The sequence below is a fragment of the Parambassis ranga genome, chromosome 20 (genome assembly GCF_900634625.1).
Source record: "Parambassis ranga chromosome 20, fParRan2.1, whole genome shotgun sequence".
Lineage (NCBI taxonomy): Eukaryota > Metazoa > Chordata > Actinopteri > Ambassidae > Parambassis > Parambassis ranga.
Window position 1 is genome coordinate 41171 of NC_041040.1, and position 17788 is coordinate 58958.

Sequence of the window (17788 nt, forward strand, 5' to 3'; positions counted from 1 at the left end):
ACGTTCAGGCTGAATGTTTTTTTCTTAATCATTTGGCAGCTAGAGGTGGGTGCAAAGTTCTTAAAAATGACTCGAGTTGTGTTTTCTTTTTCTTGTCATTGCTCTGTTACAGTCCTTGGGTGTTAAAGCATATGATACAGCATATGCAAGAAAAATCACCAAATAAAGCTGTTTGTTATGTTCACTGAGGAGAGAATTTAAAAAAATACACAGAAAGGATTATTTATAGCCTGTGTAGCATCATAGCAGTTTAAAGGGGAGCTAAACCAGTTATGCAATATCTAAAATACAAAATACTTGGTATTCAGGTGTGGTCAGTGTGTGTGTGTGTGTGTGTGTGTGTGTGTGTGTGTTAAATTGTCAACACATAGATAAGCAAGTGCGACTTCTTTAACACAGAAACCCTGTCAGGCAGTGTAGGCAGCTGTCCTGATAGGGATCTTGCACTTTGCCCACTGTGCCAGGAAGGCAAGGACAAGAACTACCCTTCAGAACTGACCCGATAAAAGTCCCCTAATACACAGAACAGAACTTTGAATAAGCAGCATTTAACTTTACATTAAATGTACACAAAAAAAGAAAAAAAAACCTGAAGCAGAAGGAGCTGTACTCAGCCAGCTCCAGAATTTATTGATTGTCTGTCCCTCTGAGACCTTTATATGTCCACCTTTGAATTTCCCCTTGGGGGATCAATAAAGTATGTATCTATCTATCCACCGCGTTCAGCAGCATCGTCTTCCCTGAAGGAGGATTTACAGTATTTACTTATGGTTGTCCTTCCATTACTGGTTAAGGATTTAAATAAAGTCACTTATACAGTTTCAAAGTAAATCTACAGATTAAAATGTGACACAGACCACACATGGAAAAGAAAGTAAAATATAATAAAATAGTAAAAGTAGAGAGTAGGAAAACTGGTACAAAAACAAAGTACTTGTATCAGAGTTAGTTTCACTAATGAGCCTCAAGACATCCCTTCACTTCAGTGGGGTCACATGACACTGACGGTGTGCAGTGTTGGGAAATGATAAACATAAGCTGAATGTGAAAACTGTGATAAAAGCCCGCAATAAGTTCGAAAATTCAAGCAAACGCCAATAAAAAGGCACAACGCTGACCTCTAGTGGCTCAAAATGTAAAACAAAACAATACAAAAACACGTCGTACTGCTTTTCCTTGCACAGATAATAAACTGGCATTTCACACGTTTAGGGTGTTTTTAAAATAAATATACACTTTTGAAAATTGACTTATTGACAGTAATAATTCCCACTAAATAAATAAGACACTCCACAGCAGTTAATTTGGTATTTATTGTCAAGAATAAATGGAAATGCAAATGACAAATATTTCCTCATGTCAGTACATTCATAGAATGTTACTAAACACTCCGCCTACTCATGTGTCTCCTCCTAACAACATTAAGAACAGAACCACCAGTTCAAGCACCAGGCTCTCCGTTACCATGGCACCAGCTTCTCCTGGATTAATAAATTAAAGACAATGGGTACACATAAGAATGTAAGATGTTCATAGGATTAATGTTTATTTGCACTGCCCAGATTCATGTTCAGATTTAATGTTCAAGTATTCTCTTACTGATTATTTCTGTGCTGGACATTATACTAAATATCTGCTGTGTGATGTTACCATCACTTCCCTATCATCATCATCATCATCATCATCGTCTGTGGATTACATGATGTGGCACAGTACAAGAATAACGTTTTAAGTAAACATTATGTACATGTACTAAGAAAACAAAGAACATAATTCGTCTTGCAGATGTAAGTATATGCTATTTTTTTTTGTTTACAGTGCAATCCTCATGCAATACCACATGCAGTTATAGAGAGTGCATGAAGAACACCATATCGACCATGCATGAGCTTGCACACAGAGCCTACCCTGATTCTACCAGAAAGTGTCCTGAAACCAACGCCTGCAAGTTCCATTTCCAGGACCAGGTTGTAGGATTTAGTGCCATCTAGTGGTGAGGTTGCAGACTGCAGCACACTGACTCTCACAAATCACTTTCTAAAAAATGTGTAGGAGGTTGTCACTCCATGTTTGGTCAGTCCATTCTGGGTTAACAGTAGAAAACAAAGCAGCACATTATGACGAAGGTGGAGTCACACTTTATCTGGATAGGATGGACTTATTCAAAATAATTTCATTATGTATCACATTCCTCTAAATCCTACAGCCTGGTCCTTTAATTCCACAACGCATCCTGTCTCTTTGTTTTGTTTTCTTTTTAAAAAAACAAAAAAAAACAAAAAACAAAATGTGACAGTGATATTGACCAGTGGGATGGATGACATCCACTAATCAATAATAATCAGTTGATTCAAACACTTGTAATGAGTCTTTTCATCCTGTGGCGAGTCACAGCAGTCAGAGATGGTAACATGAATAGAATCAATCTGAATCTGGTTGGCACGGCTACATTAAAAAAAAAAAAAGAAACTGATAACATTTAAAAAAAACAAACAAACAGGAAACAGCATTAACCCCTGGTAAACTGCACATATTAACCATGGAGTAGTAATTGCCTAAGCACTGGCACAAAACACAATTTTTAAAAAGCAAAACAAATGCACCAAAAGCAGCCAATTACCAAGCCATGTTACAAAAAAAAGAGAGAAGAAGAAGAAATCACATTAGACAGGCATCAATCATGGAAAACACACACACACACAAAACACTTTTTCAGTGACGTGAGGAGTCAGGTTTAACAAAAATATTCACTGTGCAATCATACGTTGTATTTAAAAAAAAGGCAACAAAATCAAATGCTGAGCATAGCAAGGCATAAACAATCCCTGTTTCAGTGTCACAAAAAACCTTCGACAGAAGCTTTTAAAAGATGCATCTACGACGAGTATTCAAGTACGTGGCTAAACCTGTTGGTGAGTTTTAATCCTTTAATGTTTGAGTGTTCATGCTGTGCGATGATTAAGGTGAAAACTTACGCCATGTTCTGTATATTCAAAAGGGAGAAACAACCCCTGTATCAATCGCATGAATAAATATGACCGAACAAAATGTTAAAAAACTATACAGCCGTTGCCATGTAAAACACTGATTATTGGCTTTCACAACAAAAATCTGCAGACACATCCCACTTTAACCATGTGTTGCTGTTCCTTACTACACACAGCAGCATGTACCTTCTACCAAAACATCACAAGTTTGTGCCAATTCAATAAATAGAACATGAAAAAAAACATAACCTGCATTCACATTAATGTTGGATTCATGTATGAATCAGGCTCCATGTCAGCACTCACCCCCCCCCCCCCCCCCCCACCGCACACGTTAAAACAAATAAATACAATGCAGACAAAACATTGTAAAAACAACATCCCTTTTCTTTACATTGCGTTATGCTTTTCACCCACTTTGTGTGCACAATTTAAATTTAAAATGTATATTTAATGTGACACAAGACATTCAGTTTCCCTTTAACCAACCCTACAAGGTTCTCCGTACTCCAATAAAAACTGTTAAAAGATTCTGTCTCTTTAAAACGTCTTTGCCTCAATTCCAGCAAGACAAAAAAAAGAAATGAAGCACATACAGGTGCACTGATGCCTGTTCAAACATAAATCATGCAAATGCAAACAAGACCCATGTGTAAAAGCTGGCTTTGTAAATAAAGGTCTTAAAGGTTGAGTGATAAAATTCATATTGACGTATCATCTGATTGTATCTCGGTCAAACTTAACAGGCATCTGACAATGATTCTATGGCACTGACCGTCAACGTGGAATCACTAAATGTTTCAGAGGTTTCCTCAAACCCTCGTTTCACCGTCATCATGTTTTACTCAGTGACTCATTAATACAAAAAAAAGAAAAGTCTTGTGTTGAGAACCTGTTAAGAACGGTAAACTTCTTTGACACTTTGTGGCTGGGCGGACGGTCCGTTCGTCCCGGGACGACCTCTTTTTTAGTGGTGAATTGTTCAAGAGAAACACAATTGGCCATGCACACAGAGTATTGCTAAGAGGTCGTTTCATGGCTTAGGGATGGCCAGACACATGGTCCATCGGTACATCTCAGTGCTGAAAATAATCTCCTGTATTACATTCGGTCCTGCTGCACTGCCAAGATCCAAACTGCTGCTGCTGCTCACCAGGACACCGACAAGAGTGTTTTGTCTCCGTCCGCGGCATCTCCTCTCGCCACAGACGCTGCTCTGGTTCCCTTTAATCCGTCTTTCCGTTCTCCTGAGGTGTGGCGGCTTTGCTGCGGCGTGCCGAGCGCAGCACCCTGTAGCAGCCGCGGGCGATCTTATGCATCCACATAACGTTCATGATGTCCAAGCAAATACTGGAGCAGATCCAGGCTACGCGGCCGCCCCACGGCACCAGGTAGAAGGCCTCGGTGCCATAGACCGCATACATGCGACTGTAGTAGACCGGCATGACCGCGATGCGGACCATGAAAAAGACTACTGCCATGGCAACGCCATTTGCCATGTTGGGCCGGGAGGACTTGGGATAACCTAGTACCTCAAAGAACCAGCTGAAACGAAAGACATTTTTCAGAAAGCTGTGTCGACCGGGACAAAGATACACTTTAGAAATGTTCACATATTGTCTAAGAACTGACAGGAAAGGACACCAGCAGCGGATCTTCAGGTGATTAAAGCCTCTGACATACAGTCCAGACCTTAAGTATTTCAACACATGGTCCAAAGCAAAGGTCGATTTAACTACATTACTATTTATCACGTTAGACATTTTTATTATGTTACAAATAACATAACAAAATGCTCCACACTATGACACTGATTCATTTTTTATTAGACACACGCTTTTTTATGCTTCACAGGCGCTTTACCTTTAAAGTCAGCTGGATTTAGAGATCACATGACCTTCGTTATTAGTAAGACTTAAAGCTATACATAGAATCTGCATCCAGCCAAAAGGCATGTTATCAGTTAGCGCACTTTCAGACTGTTTTTGAAAGTTTAAACAGTTTTCAAGGACGACTTCCCAGATGTTTCTGTGAATTGAGCCATCTGGTGACTCAGGGTTGGCTCAGAGCTGACTAAGAGCTGCCGTTTAGACTGTCATTTAATGCAAAAAAAAAAATTTCAGGTAGGTGGTTTGCCAAGAATAACACCAAAAGTGATCAGAATTTAGGGGCAATGTCCATGATCTCATCTGAATTTCACAAACAATTTAAAGTAAAGATAAGATTTGTCATTTTATGACCATTCTGCATCCCCTTACTACAACTGGAGAGCTTCAAGAACAAAAACATGTGCCAAAAAAAAAGCCAAAAGTGTCCAAATACATACGGTCTGGACTGTACAATCCTCCTCATAACCTGGGATCCAACCCTGGATTAAAAAAAAAAAGCCCTGAGAACGTGGCCATTAGTAAACAGGTACGTACCGCTGGTTGACACATGGTGTAGAAAACTCAGCAAGCAGACGGAAGTTAGCAAAATAAGGCAACATTCCTTGGCCCTGGATGAACGAGGTAAGAACAGGAAGACAACAAAACATGAAAGGGACAAAGACATGGAAATCATTGGGATCAGCGGGCATGAGGTGGATGCACCACCTGCTCCACACTGCATACACCACATGTTGTTAGGCAGTTCAAAGTCATTTACCACCGCCAACGTCAGGCCTAAAATTATTCAACACCCTCCCCAGATTTAGACCTATCAAACAGATCTAACAAAGAGGCCGCTCTCCTTCAGAGGACACCATCACTTCTTCAGAGGGAATTAGCCTGCCGGCTCTAATTCTCATTTATAAATCATTCTCTTCATTTACTGTGAAGAGAAAGTCGTTCTCTCTGTGAGACGATCATAAAAACCTGCTGAGGACAGACGAACTACTTTGATTATACGAACAGAGGTGGAATGAAGCCATTTGTTTAGAACAAGAAAAAAAAAGGGTCACATCGGTCGATAAAACCTTTTAAAGCATCATCCTCTGGAGTATCAGTCCAATTAGTCTTTAGATTTTTTTTGAGTTTGAGGTCTTGGGGAACTAAAATGTCAACTGAAGAGAAATAACAATGAATCATCCTCTGTGATGTAGAAATATCAGCATCAATCTGCCCGACGACTCGAAGCAAAAGCAGTGAAAAAAAAACAAAAAACACTTCGCTTCCAGTGAGGCAATTTACGCTTCTAAATACCACAGTTAATTTGTAACAACATCTGGTTCCTCTACCCAGAAACAGCATGCAGAAAATGACCACACAAATTAAGACATGAATAATTCATTAGTCACTATTTCATCCTGACAGCAGACTACTGTGATTTTCATTCACACACAAATAAATATAAGTATACACACACAAAGCAATTCATTGGAGTAACTTCTCAACAGCACATGACACATAAAACATACTGTACAACCATACAGACATTCAGCCAGCCAGTATTCTGAAGGAGCAGTCCAAAGCCATGCAGAGTAAAGAGCTGTTTAACTGCCAAACATGTCATCGTTTTACAAGATCAGGTCCTGAATTCCACTTCGTCTGCTCAAAAAATCTTAAAAGATACGTTCAGGAAAACCGAATCTTGTTGACTTAAACTAACCCTAACACTGCACCATTAGCCAAACAAATTTGAATTATGAGAGCATCAGTCAGAATGAGAGCTGTGAAATTATCATATATATATATATATATATATATAGATATGTAAATGCATTAGTCCAAGAATGCATAATTCAAAGTTATTTGGCTTGTTTTACAACATTAAAAAAATAAAATAAAATAAGAAGGACTTACCGTCAGAGCTGAAAAACTGAAACATACTTACAACATGATACAAACACAGTACGTCTGCATTGCAGTTTATCTACCATTTAGCATGAGCATGCTAATACCTCTAGGAACTGGTAAGTCCATACTGTGACTGGGCATCATATCTGCTCAGCACAACACAACAGCAATAACAGCAGACAAGACAGGAATATTAAAGTCCCCATCTAGATCAAGACCTGCTCTGGCTTTTATTAAAAAAAAAAAAAAGACACACAACCACTTTTTGGTAGTTTTTGCATGATGACACAACCCAACTTGATCTTGGTAGTTTTTGCATGTAGGGTTTGAAAAGGGGGGTTTTTTATGTTAAAAGTCAGCAAAAGACACACAGAGACAGACAGACAGATATATATATATTAGAAGGAAATTAAAAACTAAAGATGCTACGACGACTGGAAGCAAATATGAAGCAACACTTACAACACTGAGAAGAACGCATGCATTTAAAACTTTATTAAACTATATCCAACAGACACAAACGACAAGATTATGAGGCTATTATAAAAAAATAATAATAAAGAAATAAAATAAACACTGTTTTAACCATGGTGTTTGTGACTGATTGATCAGAATTTGGGCTGTATTTACCTAATTAAATTCTGGCTGTGTGCCTCTAATCTTATGTGCAGGTGGAGTTTATTCAACATGAACACTTCCACATAAACACACTTAAGACGTTGAAACTAATAAGACATCACATATGACATATCTGACTTGGTACAAAACTAAATAACATGACAATGACACCAGGGGGAAGCCAATTCCTTCTTTTTTTTATGTCCCTGTCACATCAACTGTAATACAGCCTTTCAGTTTTTCTACCACTAATGTGGAGCAGTCCACATGTGTTTCACATCTAGTCTGAGGAAACAGTCATGAGTGTCCAGTAACAGTATGGCCTACTTCACCTCGTTGACCTTTGACCTGACTGTTTTACATACAGGTGCTTGCTCTGTTTCTAATGACTGGGCTGGATTTACAGGCTGACTGTAAATCCAGCCCTGTCACTAAAATTAAAGGGGTAAGATGCAGGATTTACCCATACACTTTGAGCCTCTGAGTCTTAAACCTGCATTCTCTCTAGTGTCCAGCAGGGGGGCGACTTCATTAATTTAACGAAAAAAAAACACGGATAATATATAAAGATGGACAAAACCTCTGTGACGTTTCTTTAAGAAAAGTCTGTGGCAGCCATCTTGGCCCGATTCACTTATGGTTGAAAAAATGCAAAGAGGCAAAGAGGTGGAGCATGAGCGGTGGAGCTGAGGCTAGCAACGTCTTACGCCGCCCACTCAAACATGACATACATAACTTTAACTCAATACAGTAAAGACCAAAAATATTCATTGCACAAGGATGTAAACATGTCACATTTATTGTAGAGTTTGACACTTTAACATGCTGGTCTGTGGGGGTGGACTCACTTTCGGAAAAGCCCTCAAGTGGCCAATTAAGGAACTGCAGTTTTTTTTAAGTTTTCAGGTCAGATGAGATCACATAGAGGTGTATCAGGTGTTTATGGTCTCTCATCATCTCCTAATTTAGAGTAAAAGAATAAATGTCACTTAATCAGCCGCTCCCCTTCAGCTCCTCCCCATCGTCCAAATATGGTCACACAAAACTATGCTATGTCCATCTTTCAGATGACTATGTTTGCCGAAAGGTGTCAGAACAAAGCACACTGTATGTGTGGCTGTGGCTGAAGTGTTTTTAACTTAAATTGGTATAAAGGAAAATACCGACTTTTAAGAGCATTAACAACGGTATTTCTTTGGTGGTTTCAAACCTGACGAGTGCAGTCAACATGGCACTTGGAACAAAAAGCCCTGGCTATCCTTTTGACAGACTCCACTTAGAAAGGAGTGTATAGGAAAGAGAAGGCAGAACTAGGCTCTGGCACAAGCAAAACAGAGAGGCTTAAGGTACTGGAGATAGGCAGGCGAGTAAATAAGAAAGTTAATTGCTGTTTGTTGGCATGGCATGCTCGGTAACAAGAAAAAGAGCCCTGTCTGTGAAGGACGCTTCACAAGCTACCAGCATGCACACAGTGGTTAACAGTTCAGCATTCGGCTGTGCTAAGCTCAGAAGAAGTTTCAGCTTTACGTCACAACAACATTGAAGGGAGGGGCGGGTCAGTAAAACAAAAAGAAAAAGCACGAAAAAGTTTGTAACGGCAAAGGTGAGGAGGAAGGGGAGGGAAGGGGGGAGTCATCAGCCAGTACGATCACTGAGCATTCCATGCAAAAAATACCATAGTCATTCATTTTCTGTATTTATGCGACAGATCCTGGCGACCTAGAGGGTTCCAGATTGAACCAAGAGTGAACAGCGCGGTCCATAAATGCTGGATATGCTCAACTATCAACATCTATGTACAAGCTATATGCTAGCAATGCAGCAACACACAGTACATCCCCTCAAACACCTGCTTTTAGCTAAGCTAAGCTAACTACCACAGATAAAGCAGCACACGCCATTATTTACGCAATTGTCCAGCAAACATAGCAACAAATGCAGCAATAAAGAGCTGAAATGTACCATTAAAGAATCTGATGGCACTGATCCTTCCTGCTGTATATTCTAACTAACCTATAAGAGATCCATGGCTGCATGGCTGATGTCTACAGGAGTGAAAACACCCAGCTTAACAGGACATAGCTGTTCACCCTTGGTTGTCTCCTTCCCATCTTGCCTGCACGTTCTGCTATTGGACAATAGGGCACTCACCAGTACATAGTAGTAAGCATACAACGCTGCCAGATGGTGAACTACAAAAAACTTGTCGCCTATCGCCTTCCAATAGTAAAATATTAGCAGCAGATCTGAAAAAAAAAAACAGAGAGAGCACAGAGAGACAGAGAGAACATGCCATGAGCATCTTCATTCTTCAAATCTTAGGAATGTTCTACATGGGTAAATTGTTTCTCTTACCAGATATGAGGTAGCCTGTTGTGATGGCAACATTAGTCTTCACCAGTGTAGGGTCTCCCCTATTAAAAAACACACACTTGCTTTGAATTGGTGTTTTAAAGAAGGCTGGAAAGATGTAGTAGGTGCTGAAGCTTCACGACCTAACAGGGAGAATTAGTGAGGTCTCACCTGTGTTCCCACCACTGGTTTATCTCAGACATACCAATGCCTATGTTACAGTATGTAGGGGCGGCTGTGGGTGCCGGTTCGATCCCCAACCATTGCTGCACGCCAATGGGTCTCTGGGCAAGACACTTATTTTTACATTGGCCCGAGTGGTTGCATCAATGGTGTGTGTGTGTGTGTGTGAAAAGGTAAATGTTAAGGAGTGTAAAGTGTGTTGAGTACCTTTGAGTAGGTAGAAAAGTGCTGTATGAATACAGAGCATTTACCATGTTATTAACCAATGTGTGACTCCATTCACTCCACCACTAGTCAAGCTCTGTTTTATCATTTGCAGTAAAAAAAATAAGGGAAACATTTCACACTTAAAATCTTTGGAAGATAATTAAATGTTGCATGTAGCAAGCACCTTCATTCCTGCCAAAAATACATGCATGTCAGCCAAACGGAAAAAAAAAATCGCAGCAAGCAGATATTAGCAGGTCATCTGCCACAGAAACCCACCATGTTGGGCTGTCTGGGTTCTGCATGGACAATTTAAAGTCTGGCTTTAAACAGTCTGGCCATTCTGCTTCTCACTCTATAGGTTATAACAATAAAACAGAAGCTGCAGTATAACTCTTACCAGACTGGGTCTTCGTTGACGGCATCATCGAAGAACAAGATGTAGAGACAGAATATTCCCACCAACAGTGCGTGAAATGTCGACACTGTCCTGAAGTTAAAAACAAAAACAAAGCAGAGGTGATGATCTTTTACTCTCTGACCATGATGGAGACTAATACACGTCAGAGGTTTTTCCAACAAGGGCAGCATATATTTATCTTCATGAGAAGAGCGTGCTGTGAGGGGCTCGGTGGAGAGGAGAATTATTAGTACTCGACTGATAAGCCTGTCAGGGCTGCACACAGATTCAGACCAATTAGACTAAGAGATTAAACACTGCTGAAGGGTCAGGCACAGTGGCACACACATTCCCAGTCAGTCCTTCAAACAGCGAGACAGTCCAACAGTTCTCAGCAATCAGTCAGTAAGACAGGCTGACAGCAGCAGCAGCACTGACTGACTGCAGAATCTGTAGTCCTGGACCTCTCAGCGGGGATCCCTGCAGCCAGGATCCATCTCCACTAATCATTGATTTTCATTTGCTCATAAACCATGTGACTATTTCAATTTCAAAAGTGCTCTCATGAGTAATGAACTGAGTATGAGGGGAAAATGAAAATGAGAGCTGGATGAGGCCGGATCATTCCGAGCGACACTCCCCCCCTCCTCTTCCTCCCCCTCCTCCTCCTCCTCCTCCTCCTCACCCCTGCCGGACAGCCAGTGGCCTTTAAACTGCAGCTTTTCACACAGCAAGACATAAACAAGATAATTTCAATAACGCTGATCGTTCCAGGCAGTGACTGTGATGTTCCCATAACACGTTAGCAAATAAAATAGCAGCAACATTTGGTACAGTTAGATATGACAACTAACTCATATTGATTTTCTTGCTTTGTTTACTTATGAAGTCATTGCTTCAGCGGTCCCAACAGGGACCGCGTCTGCAGCGGGTTTTGTTTCGTCCTCAGAACGACCTCAAGTCCTACTGGGAGTGCCTCCAAGTGCCGTCTGTCCAGCTGGATTTGTGACATTACAACTTTACCCGGAGGTTTTAAAGTGGCCTGTGAATCAAACTGTGCTTTTCCTCGTACACATGAGTGGTTTGGTGGACCACATGCAGTAACTATAGTGACCACAATTAACCACAACGGCCCAGTCGCAGACAGACTGGAGCGACCGGGGCGACGCACTGCTGTGAGTTTGATGCAGAATCTGTGGAGAAGTTTAGCAAATACAATGAAATCCAGTGAGAGATTTAAGAGATTATTACACCTTTTATTCCTTAATAATGTCAGCAATGAAGCTGCTGCTATATCCAGCAGACTCCATTGTCAGTCACAGGTACTTGCTAAACTTTAAAATGCTGTTGTAACATTAGCAAACAGCAAAGATGAGCAAAACCAATCTGGTGTGTTTCTACCTCGGAGCAGTGACATGTAGAGCAAACACTGCAAACCGCACAGCACATCCCACGTGTGAGTCACACACTAGTGTCACAGGAAGTATGTGGGTTGAATGTCAGTGCATATCTGGGTCCCGGCAGTGTGACCAGCATCTAACGCCTGTTATGTGAAGTATGTAAATATTCAGACGTATCATGATCGTGAGTTGATGTCATGTCACCTTGAGTTCCATTCAACCTTCTGCTTATCAGTGAGGCCAAGGAAGCCTGGGCTGATGCGTATGGACATCCAGGGGCTGACTTTGTGGAAGAGCCACTGGAAGGTGAGGAAGCTGGTCACCGAGATGGTGAGGATAAGCTGGCTGAATGGGTCCATGTCCACCCAACCCAACTGAAACACACAGAGGAAAGAGGAGCTTAATGTTAGAAAAGGGAAATGTGTTTAATCACAGCAGTCATGAAACACAACTGATCTTTTTTTTTGGCTGTTTGATCGTTACCTTGACGACAACCACCGCATGTTAAAAAAAAAACACACACCTGGCAGAGCAGACCAGGTCAATCAATGACCACTCATCAAATCTGCTCCAAATCTGGTTTAACAGCAACACTATAAATGGTAAGTGTGGTGTGTACTCATATAGTGCTTCTCTACCTCCTCAAAAGGCGCTCATAGTGCTTCACACTACTTCACATTCTCTTCACATCAACTTGTAGCCGAGGCGGGGGATCGAACCGCCAACCTCATGGTTACCCCAGCTGTCTCCATACATTACTCATGATAACAGAACATATTAAGACAAGTGGTTTGTCACACACTGTGGTTTGACGTTCAACCTCTGGGACTGAGTCATGAAGTCCCATGTGGACGTGTCCCACAGCCTCTAGAGGAGCCAAGTTATTCCTCATAGACCTTCATGTTTCCAGCAGAAATAAACATGTTTACAGCCTGGTACAAATACTATTGATCTCCATATTGATATACGTTCTATTTTTTTAGGATTAGGACAACTGTAAAGTTTACATAACTCGCTCCTTTTAATTACATTGAGACTTAAAATATTGCATAGCTATGGGCTTTACGGCTTTGACTGACAGGCGGGTGATGATTCACATTGTGAGCTTCATGTTTCCACGACTGTCCACCCCCGCAACTCCATTCCTTTGCCTTCATTGGCGGACAAACATGGCGACCATCGGAGCCTCAGACAGGGGCTCAAAATGGTGATTTCATAAATGTATGGGTGACATCACAGTCAGCTTGTATCTACTGTATTCAGTCTTAACTTCAAACTTCATCAAAAACAATGGCCAAAGATTTCCCAACTTCTGAGCCGCTTGGATTTACAAATTATTTCAAATTCTCTCTCTCTCTCTCTCTCTCTCTCTCTCTCTCTCTCTCTCTCTCTCTCTCTCTATATATATATATATATATATATATATATATATATATATATATATATATATTTCTTTCTTTCATGCCTCTGTATGAAATCCAAGCTACAGATGGCCCCTGCAATGTGTGTGCATTCACACTTGGCCTGTACACAACAACACCTAAGCCAAATGTTCTGATAACTTCAGTTGGATCTTCTCTTTCCTGAATATATCCTCTTTCACTGTCAGGGCCTGTGAATGTCACTGAGTCACTGTCCGACACTCACAATCACCTCCACACACGCTGGGAAAGCAGGACATGTCTGGAGGCAAAATGCTGGTCTGCATGTAGGTCTCAAAAGTGCTGTGAAATAACAGGCTGCACAGACAATATGCACACAAACCACACAGCAGCTTTAAGGGTGATTTTCACCATGTGTCACAGCACTATGACAAATGACAAAGAAGCATTAACTGAGCTGACAACCAGCCGGATGGTCCCTCTCCTCTTTAAAATCCTTTTTCATATTTGTGCAATAATCCAGGTCAGAATCATGGGCCTGTATTTACATGGAACAGAGTCCTGCACTATGGCCTAAAGCCACCAGCACAAACCCAAAATCTATTTGTCTCGTCAATATTTGTGAGCATTCAGCCTAACACAGAACACACAGTGGGACTAGATCAACAGAACTTGTGTGCATGAGCGCAGATCTGACCATATCAATGTTTGGTAAGAAGAAGCCCAGTCAGTTAACTCTGGAGACATATTTACAGCTCCTGAGCAACAGACTCTGTCTCTCCCAGCAGGGTCAGGCACACAAAAGACACATTTCTCCATCCCTGGAGCTCCGGCCTTGGTGATTTTATATACCTTTGCCTTTGTTCCTGCGTTACACCAAAGAAACACTCAAGGACAAACTTCACCGTAGCCAAGAAAAAGTCACCGGGGGAATGAAAAGGCGATAGTTCCAGAGTCCTTCCCTTTATCCTGCTGTAATGCATTAACAGGCAACTGTACTTTCACATGGTAAGGTGGGAGACTTTTGAGACTTGTGGTTCCAGGGAGACATCTTCTGTCAATCCTACAAAGAGCAGAGGAGGAAGTGGAGGAGGGAGATTGTTTTACATGCACACATGCATGTTTGTGTCCTTGCAGGGGCCCGGTCGCCAAGGGCAAAATGGTTACAAAGGTCGGCACAAGATGACAGAAAGAAAACAGCTGAAGCCCTGCTGTTCTGCTGAACCTTTTACTTCTGGCTCACCTACTTCCTAAAGACACATGTCAACATGTGACTGGAGCCACCTCCCACTGACTGCACTGGGTTCAAGATATTCCTGAAAAAGGTGCTGGGAACTCTAATGGCCTATAATTTAGTGGCACCACGTGTTCACATGCCACAGAAGAATGTACAGGTAGGATCCACATTGACAGCGGTGTGAATGTGAACGTTAGACCCGCCTTAAAGATGGGCCTGGTCTAAATGTTCTGTGAAATGAAACGGATCTGTATTTCCCCCACCATGTGCCGGAGCATTCAGGCTTCTTCCTGGAAAGCTGGTTTGGCTGCTTTATATGTCTCTGAACGCGGATGGCTGGAGCTCCTTTTTTTTAAGAAACGAAAGCCTCCTCCACGAAAATAACTCAGGAATGTGCTTCCTGATGCTGAGCTGAATCAATCGCGACCGACACGAACAACCAAGATCCAGATCATGGATGCATTCCCGGGGAGAGGAACCATGATGGCCCCCGCAGACCTGTGTGGTACACACACTGGGGCTGGTTCACGCCGCATTGCCCGGACAGCTGCTGGCTGTGATGTGTGTACAAGGGAAATAACACAGTGGCCTGGTCGTGTCTCTGCGCACCAGCCAAACACACACACACACACACACACACACACACACACACACACACACACACACACACACACACACGGAACAAATGTATGAAATAAACCCTCTTACCGTATGACTTTCATTAAGATGACGGGCTCCTCGCTCTCTCAGCTGCTTATAGTTTCCAGGGTCACTGGCAGAACCGTGTGCTTTGAGGCGAAGCTGCAGCCATGTCGAGTCATTTTTGATAAACAAGACAGCCCGCCTCCTCCTCCTCCTCTTCCTCCTGCTGCTGCTTCTGCTGCTGCTTCTCCACACACGAGACCAACCTGTGGGGAACAAGGAGAAGAAGATGGAGCTCTGCTTCTGCTGTGTTTACCGAGAATCCCGGCCGACGACGCGAAACGTGCATAATTGCAGAGAGGCGCAGATCATGCAGCTCGACGCTCGATTACAGAAATGATGGGGGTGCGCTCTCGCTCTCTCTCTCTCTCTCTCTCTCTCTCTCCTATAGGGTTCGAATTACAGCTGAATTCTTAAAGATACACACACACACACACACACACATACATGCGTGCACATGTGCACTGTGGGTCTGCCTGTGAGTCTATTTATAGCCAGGGTTTGTGGAACTCATCCACATACTGCAGCCATGGCCCATCACTCTCAGTATACTGGATAAAGGTTTTAACCGAGACCACATAACTGAATAAATACTGATCCCAACAGCCAAGGTTACAGTCCAGCCATGCACACAAAGGACAGAAGGCAGATTAAATAACCTGTGGGAGCAGTATAGGCTATATTTACCCCCCCCCCCCCCCCCAAAAAAAAGAGTGATTTGTAGCTGTGCATTCTCATGGTTTCAGGTGTCATTGTTACATGCATGGTTCAACCAGGCTGGACCCTTTTGCTTCTGTCTCAGATTACCCAGATATCCTTGTTATTATGTCCCAACTGGAGAGCTGTTACTCTGACATCTGATTTTTTTTTTGCATACACCCACTAGGAAAAAAAAATTCTCATTCAAATATTGGCCTTAAAATGAAACATCGGTCAACAAGATGGAGTTTAAATGTTCACCGTTCCCCAGATGATGCATTAAAATGCATTAAAAAGGCACCAGCATGTTTGCATTAATGTCAATAATCAAAAGGAATCTTTTAGGATTATTCAGTGAATTCATTATAGGAAAAATATTTACTACAATAATATCACACTCTAGGCAAAAAGAATGTCAATGTGCTCACACTACCTGATGGGGCTGCAATTGAGCCTTTTTATGTTGCCTGTGAACGTAATTAAAATATGAAATATAATCTATGGCATGTTTAAATTTCAAAATAAAAGTGTAACACTGAAAAGTATGTTAAAAGTGGAGCTAGTACCGCAATTTTTAACAAGTCATATTAAGCCATGAAGGCTTAAAAGTAAAATTAATTTTTAAAAGGCTAGTCAAGGCCGACAGTGAGAGAGTAGGGAGAAACAGGAGAACTGTAACTGACTGTAGCATTCGTTTGAAATCCCACTGCCATCGGACCAACCAACACCCACTGCCATGATCAGGAGTATTTATAGACCTCTAACATTACATCGGTTTACATACTGGTGCACAAAATTTTCTTTGTTTTTTAAAGTTTACTTTCAGACTTCAGTCCGCTTTGCGCGTACCCACTGTAAAGATAATATGGCACAAAACTCACACGGTTAACATTTTTTTACAGACTTTTCTGTCTTTGGTGTTGCCTTCGCAATGCATCATGGGTAAGTGAAGCAAAGCAACTGTGACGCTCTGCGATGACGCAAGCGGGAGTTGAGAAATGAGGCCAATGCGGAAGTGCTTCAACACCGACGCTGACCGGCAGGGGGCTAGTTCTGAGTCCCATTCAAAAATCACCAATACCGCTCACGAAATACTCGGTGGACAAAATATATATCAAGCAATAATAATATTATCAGAAAGACATGAACATCTGTACATTTTTGACTAAAAAGGGGATCAATTATCAACACGGACAGTTAAGTTTACACCGATTCGCTGTGGTATCCGTTACACCGATGTCTGCGGTAAGAAACTGACGGGAAAGCTTGATTATGTTGGGAGCAGCTAAACTCTATAAACCAAGTCAGGTCACCAAACAGCAGCTGGTCTCTGTCACTAGGTGGCACCATAAGGTCTTTATTAATAGGCTTGTTTACTCACCAGTGTGTGCCCTCCGTCCAAATCTGATTCTGATGCTTGAGCTCACACACAGCTCACTGTGTGGATTGGAACATCTTTATCGATGTAAACACACTGTTGAGTTAATGAATCACTGTGTGTGGCAGATACATGAATCATCAGAATTGCCGGCTGTTGCTGTTCTTTGTTATTACAAACATCAGGCATCATTTACTGTCTGTAAACACTGTATGATCTGCCTGTTTAATGAAGCCACTTCACTGTCTAAACAAAGTGTTGAAACATTCCTGCTCACTTATTTCTCATGTCAGATGGACGGCAGCACACCTCCACCCCACCTGTTTGCAGTGTGTATACTCCATCACTCCAATATGTTAGATACCATATTAACAGTCACTTCACTTTTTAGCACCTCTTCTAAGCTCATTAGATCCTGGTGGCTTCTGTGTGGCTCCCACGACGCTGCCTAAGAAGCCTATGAAAGG

At 41.8% G+C, this 17788-nt stretch overlaps 1 protein-coding gene across 3 annotated transcripts; it reads right to left on the bottom strand.

Annotated features, from left to right (window-relative positions):
- Nucleotides 1-1294: 1294 nt before the first annotated feature.
- Nucleotides 1295-15608, bottom strand: LOC114452982 (transmembrane protein 56-B-like). 3 transcript variants are annotated; one of them, XM_028432565.1, is made up of 7 exons: nt 15251-15608; nt 12128-12297; nt 10524-10613; nt 9737-9795; nt 9533-9627; nt 5411-5484; nt 1295-4532 (listed from the first exon to the last, which is right to left on the bottom strand). In XM_028432565.1, the coding sequence occupies exons 2-7, from the start codon at nt 12280-12282 to the stop codon at nt 4214-4216; spliced, it is 792 nt and encodes a 263-aa protein (XP_028288366.1). In that variant the 5' UTR covers nt 12283-12297; nt 15251-15608; the 3' UTR covers nt 1295-4213. The 3 variants fall into 3 exon arrangements, with proteins under 3 accessions (XP_028288366.1, XP_028288365.1, XP_028288367.1); XM_028432564.1 differs by lacking the exon at nt 15251-15608 and adding an exon at nt 14806-15103; XM_028432566.1 differs by lacking the exon at nt 15251-15608 and adding an exon at nt 14158-14789.
- Nucleotides 15609-17788: the final 2180 nt, after the last annotated feature.